Genomic DNA, 5502 nt, shown 5'->3' with positions numbered 1-5502 from the left:
CAGGGCTGGGAGAGCACTTAGAACAGGGAATGGCAGGGCTGGGAGGGGCCTTAGAACAGGGAATGGCAGGGCTGGGAGGGGCCTCAGAAACCCACACTCCCTCACCTCCTCATTTTACAGTTAGAGGGAAATGAAGCCCAAAGAGGGGGTGGGCTGGGCTGCCTGAGTGGGGGGCGTCTGTCTCTCTTCCTCGGGGCTTTTGTCCTCCTGGGTAGCCTGGCACCCTCTCACCTGGGCTGACCAGGGCCTCGGGTCTGGGCTGGCTCTCATCTAGCGAATCCTTGGCTCCCCCCACCCCCAGGACATCCAGCAGCTCCTTCAACTCCAGCAATTAGTCCTTGTCCCTGGGCACCACCTCCAGTCACCTGCACAGTTCCTGCTACCACAAACCCAACAGGGTCAACCAGGTAAGAATCCTGCAGAAGCTGGAGGACTGGGGGTAGGGGCGTGGCCTGTGCAGTGGGCCTTCTGTGGCTCTCTGGTGCCACCTTGTGGAATGGAATCCTGGAACCTCACAGCTTCAGAAGCTAAATCTCTTCTATAACATCTTTGACAAACCAGCTTCTAGCTTCTGCTGATGGACTTCCTGGGACGGGGAGCTCACCACTTCCCAAAACAGTCCACTCCTTCTCGATACAGCTTTAACTGTCGGGAAGTTCCTTTGTTATACTGAGTTAAATTTTGCTTCCCTGGAACTTCTCCCCATTAATTCTATCTCTGCCCTCTGGGCCCCAGCAAAACAAGCGTGATCCTCCTTCAAGGAAAGATGGCTAGAATCCTAGCTTTGGAGAACAAAGAGAGACCCCAGAGGGCATCTCGCTCCACCTCGAGTGGGCAGAAATGCCTTTCACCACATCCTGGACAAGCAGTCATCCAACCACCCCTGGATGCCCTGAACACCTCCAGGGATGGGGAGCTCACCACCTTTTGAGGGATGCTGATTCATTAATGGAGCCACCATTTGCTAGGAAGCTCTTCTTTTGGTGGAGTCTGCCTCTCTGGGACTTACCCTTACCCTGCTGCTCCCCAGGATCTGAAGGGGATAGCATCATATCTAAACTCAGGAGCCCTCTCTGGATGTGTTGGCAGGGGGTGGGGATGGGACATACATTTGTTAGCTGGTGCCCAGTAATGCGACTGCAAAGATCCTTCCCCATGTCTGCAGAAGCTCTGAGGTTGAGTCTAGTTAGGGCATGGTGAGTCAGGGGGCTGAATCCCCCTGAGGCTCTCTTTCCCCACCTGACATCTGTCCTGTCTCCCTCAGGCCTGCTCCCAACACCAAATCTGTTCCAGCTACCTCAGCAAAGCCAGGGAGCCCTCCTGACCTCCCAGCCCCGGGCTGGGCTCCCTACACAGGTAAGCAGCTCCCCCTTTGGGACAAGCCAAATGACCTAGGTTCTGTACCAGGAGCAAAGAGGCTCAGTCAGCTCCCCTAGTCACCTAGCCACAGAGCAGGTCCAGGAAAGGGAGGGACCCCTATTCCCAGCTGAGAGGAAGAGGGGGCAAGTGTGTGTGCCCAAGACAGTGCAGCAATCTCTGCTGCTAATTAAAAAGACAAGCAGCTTTCCTGGTGCCAGGCTTTTGGGTAGATAAGAATGGGGCTTACCAGTTGGTGGCCCCCTCTGATGCCTGCTGGTATATGAGGGTGAGTCTAGCTCTGGCAGCTGAGTGTGTGCCATCTGGCCAGCTCCAACAGGCTGGGAGGGCTTCAGCGTGGGCCCCTTGATGGGCCAATATCCAAGGACAAGTGCAGAGAGGCTCCTCACAGGGGCGGCCTCAGGGCAATGAGTTTGGGGGCTGGCTCCTGAGCCGCAGAGGGCAACTCACCAAGTGATAAATGCTCAAAGCCTTCCAGCACCCTGGCTTCTAGATTGTCTGAAGCTCAGAACATGCTGTTCCACCCACGATTTCATCAGATCCCAGGTCTGAGTTGTTGTATGAACTTGGGTTGTTTGCTTCGTGCCCCTGGGACCATTCCCTCATCTGTAAAATGTGTGTAAGAGCAAGTGCACTGTGTGCCTCCCGGGGTTGCTGAATAGAAATTGGAGTTATCATTATTCCTGTTCCTGGTAACAGCCTTGTGAAGCCAGATGAAAATTATTCCCCTCTTTTGTAGATTAGAAAACTGAGGGGGAGAGAAGGGAAAGGGACTTACCCAAGGTCACACATGAGCAGTTAAGGTTACTCCCAAGAGCTAGGATTCCAATGCTGGATTTTTAACTCCCATGTTCCACAGGCTTTACAAACTAAAGATGATAATATAATCTCTTGATTTTGATATTGATATTAAGAGGATAATGTAATTTACTGATTTTGATGTTATGAAGAAGATAATGTTATCTATTGATTTTGAAGTTGCTATTAAGATAATATAATCTATTTATTTTGATATTGATATTAAGATAATATTAACTATTGATTTTGATGTTGACATTAAGAGGATAATATAATTTATTGATTTTGATGTTGATATTAAGAAGATAATATAATCTATTGATTTTGGTATTGATATTAAGATAATATAACCTATAAGTTATGTGTGAGTGCCCAGTGCTCAGAGGGTGGTCAGGAGAAGGTTGGGTAGGTCAAGGAAGATGCCTTGAGGGAAAAGATGGGGGAGGCTGAAGATGAGGACATGGGGTGATATCTTAAGCCAGAGAGCTGCATGAGCAGCTGAGTGAAGGGCAAGAGAGCCGCTGGAGACCCCAAACCCCCTTGCCTTCTTTCCCCCAGGCAGTGACCCGACCCACGCTGCCCGATCCGCACCTCTCGCACTCGCAGCCGGCCAAATGCTTGGAGCCACCCTCCCACCCTGAGGAGCCCAGCGACCTAGAAGAGCTGGAGCAATTTGCTCGCACCTTCAAACAGAGGAGAATCAAGCTGGGTTTCACTCAGGTCTGGGGCTGAGCAGCGCGGCAGGGGGAGAGGGGGGCCCTTTGGGGAAGCCGTCTGCGCTACCTGCAGAGCCCTCTACAATGTATGAAGTGCCTTTCGCAGCCTATGCCCCACGCCCAACAAGGTGATCCTTTTGTAGCAGTCCAGTGAGAGAGCCTGGGGAGGGGACAGGACAAGTGAAGTCGGGGCTGAGGGGGTGTGGGGAGACGGCCACCGCGGACAGCCGTGGAGAAGAGTCCCGCGCCGTGCCGGGGCTGACCGCCAGACCCTGCTATCCCCTCCTCTCCAGGGCGACGTGGGGCTGGCCATGGGCAAGTTGTATGGCAACGACTTCAGCCAGACAACCATCTCGCGCTTCGAGGCGCTCAACCTAAGCTTTAAGAACATGTGCAAACTCAAGCCCCTTTTGGAAAAGTGGCTCAACGATGCAGGTGGGTGTCTGAGCTGCGCGTTTAGGCGTTTAGCGTCAGGGGCGGCTGCTCTAGAAAACAAGCGCGGCCCGGAGCCTGCCTGGCCGCCGCTGTCCAGGGTGCTGAGGGAGGCGGAGGGAAAAGCGGTGGCGCGCCGGGGCAGGAAGCCTAGAGACAGAGGGCAAGGCCGGTCGGCGGAGTCCTCTGACGCTGCCTCCCCCGGCACAGAGACCATGTCGGTGGACTCCAGCCTGCCCAGCCCTAACCAGCTGACCAGCCCCAGCCTGGGCTTCGATGGGCTGCCGGGCCGGCGACGCAAGAAGAGGACGAGTATTGAGACCAACGTCCGCTTCGCCTTAGAGAAGAGCTTTCTAGCGGTGAGGAGACCTGCTCCCCGCGCCTCGTCCTGCTCCCCCCCCATCCCGGCCCGCTGGGGCTGCCGCTGACCTCCAGCCTCTCTGTCCCCAGAATCAGAAGCCTACCTCAGAGGAGATCCTGCTGATCGCAGAGCAGCTGCACATGGAGAAGGAGGTGATCCGTGTCTGGTTCTGCAACCGGCGCCAAAAGGAGAAGAGAATCAACCCCTGCAGCGCTGCCCCGATGCTGCCCAGCCCGGGCAAGCCAGCGGCCTACAGCCCCCACCTCGGGCCTGGGGTACTGTGCTCCCCCTCCCCCAGCCACCTGCCCCTGGATCATAGAGCTCAACCTGCAAAGTACCTCAGAGGCCATCTGGTCCAACCCCCTCATTTTACAGATGAGGAAACTGAGGCCCAGAGGGAGAAATGACTTTCCCAAGGTCACACAGATAGCCATTGTTAGAGGCAGGATCCAAACCCAGGGCCAGCGCTCTTTTCTCCCAACCATACGACCTCTTCGAGGCACTAGTTATCATATACAAGCAGTCACACCAAGCCACACATGTGGCCACTCCAAACACAAACATTTATTAAGTTCCTGATATATGATAGGCACCTTCCTGAATGCAAAGATAAAAAGTAAATCCTAAGGGAGATTATGTTCTACCGTGGCATATATACAGATCTGAGAAGGGAGAGTGCACTAATGAGGTATGTGTATGTGTGTGTGTGGGTGGATTAAGAAGTTTCCTGTAGGCAGTGGCCTCAAAGGATGGTGTTTGTTCTTGTTGAGTTTCAGTCTTGTACAAATCCCCATGACCTGGTTTGGGGTTCTCTCGGCAGAAATACTGGAGTGGTTTGCCACTTCCTCATCCAGCTCATTTTACAAATGAGGAAACTGAGACAAATAGGGAGAAGTGACTTGCCCAGGGTCACACAGCCAGTAAGTGTCTGAGGCTGGATTTGAACTCCGGTCTTCTTGAAGGACAGTTAGGAATTCTCAAGGGAGAGGAGGAAGTGCATTGCATTCAAGGAAGGGAGACAGCTTGTATGAGGTTACAGGGGCTGGAAATGAGAAGTCAAGTGAGGGGACCAGGTGTTAAGCCAGTTTGTCTGGAATGTCCATTGCATGAAGGAGAGTGATAAGAAATAAGTATGAAAAGGCAGGTGCCACCAGATTGTGAGGGGCATTCAATGCAGGGCTGTGGAGTCTGGGGCCCAGCATTTACCCCAAAGGCAGCAGAGACACTGAAGATTTGTGAGCAGGGCAGTAATGTGGTTAGAACTGTGTGGTTTTTTTTTTCCCCTGAAGCAAGTAGGGTTAAGCGACTTGCCCACAGTCACACAGTAAGTGTCAAGTGTCTAAGGCTGGATTTGAACTCAGGTCCTCCTGACTCCAGGGCTGGTGCTCTATCCACTGTGCCACCTAGCTGCCCCAGAACTGTTTTAAGACTCTGAATTCAGTAGCTGTATGGATGATGGGTGGGAAAGGGTAGAACCTGGAGACCCAGGCACCAAGAAGAGGCAGCTGAAATAGTGCAGAGGAAAGATGACGAGGTACGAACCACAGGTACACAAATGCACACATGGTCACAGACTCACAGTGATACACTAGGGTGAAGCTTGGCCACAGCTAGGCCAGAGATGGGGTGGCGATCTGGTAGCATTTCTTCACATTTTAAAGGACCTGACATGGCAGCAACCTTGCTGGGACACAGTAAGGGTTTGTCCCCTCTTCTATACCCCATCTCCTCCAGCTCTCAGCTTACTAACGGAGCCTCCAAGAAACATCCGTCCATCCCTCCATCTCTCTCTATCCACCCATCCCTCTATCTCTCCCC

The 5502-nt window shown here is 53.2% G+C and overlaps 1 protein-coding gene across 5 annotated transcripts in view; it reads left to right on the top strand.

Moving 5' to 3' along the window:
- The window catches only part of POU2F2 (POU class 2 homeobox 2), a 26596-nt gene that overhangs the window by 17148 nt on the left and 3946 nt on the right, over positions 1–5502 (top strand). For all 5 annotated transcript variants that reach the window (XM_027858215.1, XM_027858217.1, XM_027858218.1 and 2 more), the window contains exons 6-11: positions 302–407; positions 1265–1356; positions 2734–2895; positions 3185–3326; positions 3534–3682; positions 3774–3959. In XM_027858215.1, coding sequence (XP_027714016.1) covers positions 302–407; positions 1265–1356; positions 2734–2895; positions 3185–3326; positions 3534–3682; positions 3774–3959 — 837 coding nt within the window. The remainder of the gene's footprint in view (positions 1–301; positions 408–1264; positions 1357–2733; positions 2896–3184; positions 3327–3533; positions 3683–3773; positions 3960–5502) is intronic.

The sequence above is a fragment of the Vombatus ursinus genome, unplaced genomic scaffold (assembly GCF_900497805.2).
Source record: "Vombatus ursinus unplaced genomic scaffold, bare-nosed wombat genome assembly UNPS02012758.1, whole genome shotgun sequence".
Lineage (NCBI taxonomy): Eukaryota > Metazoa > Chordata > Mammalia > Diprotodontia > Vombatidae > Vombatus > Vombatus ursinus.
The sequence above is the reverse complement of the archived record's forward strand: the minus strand, read 5'-3'. Positions and strand labels throughout refer to the sequence as shown.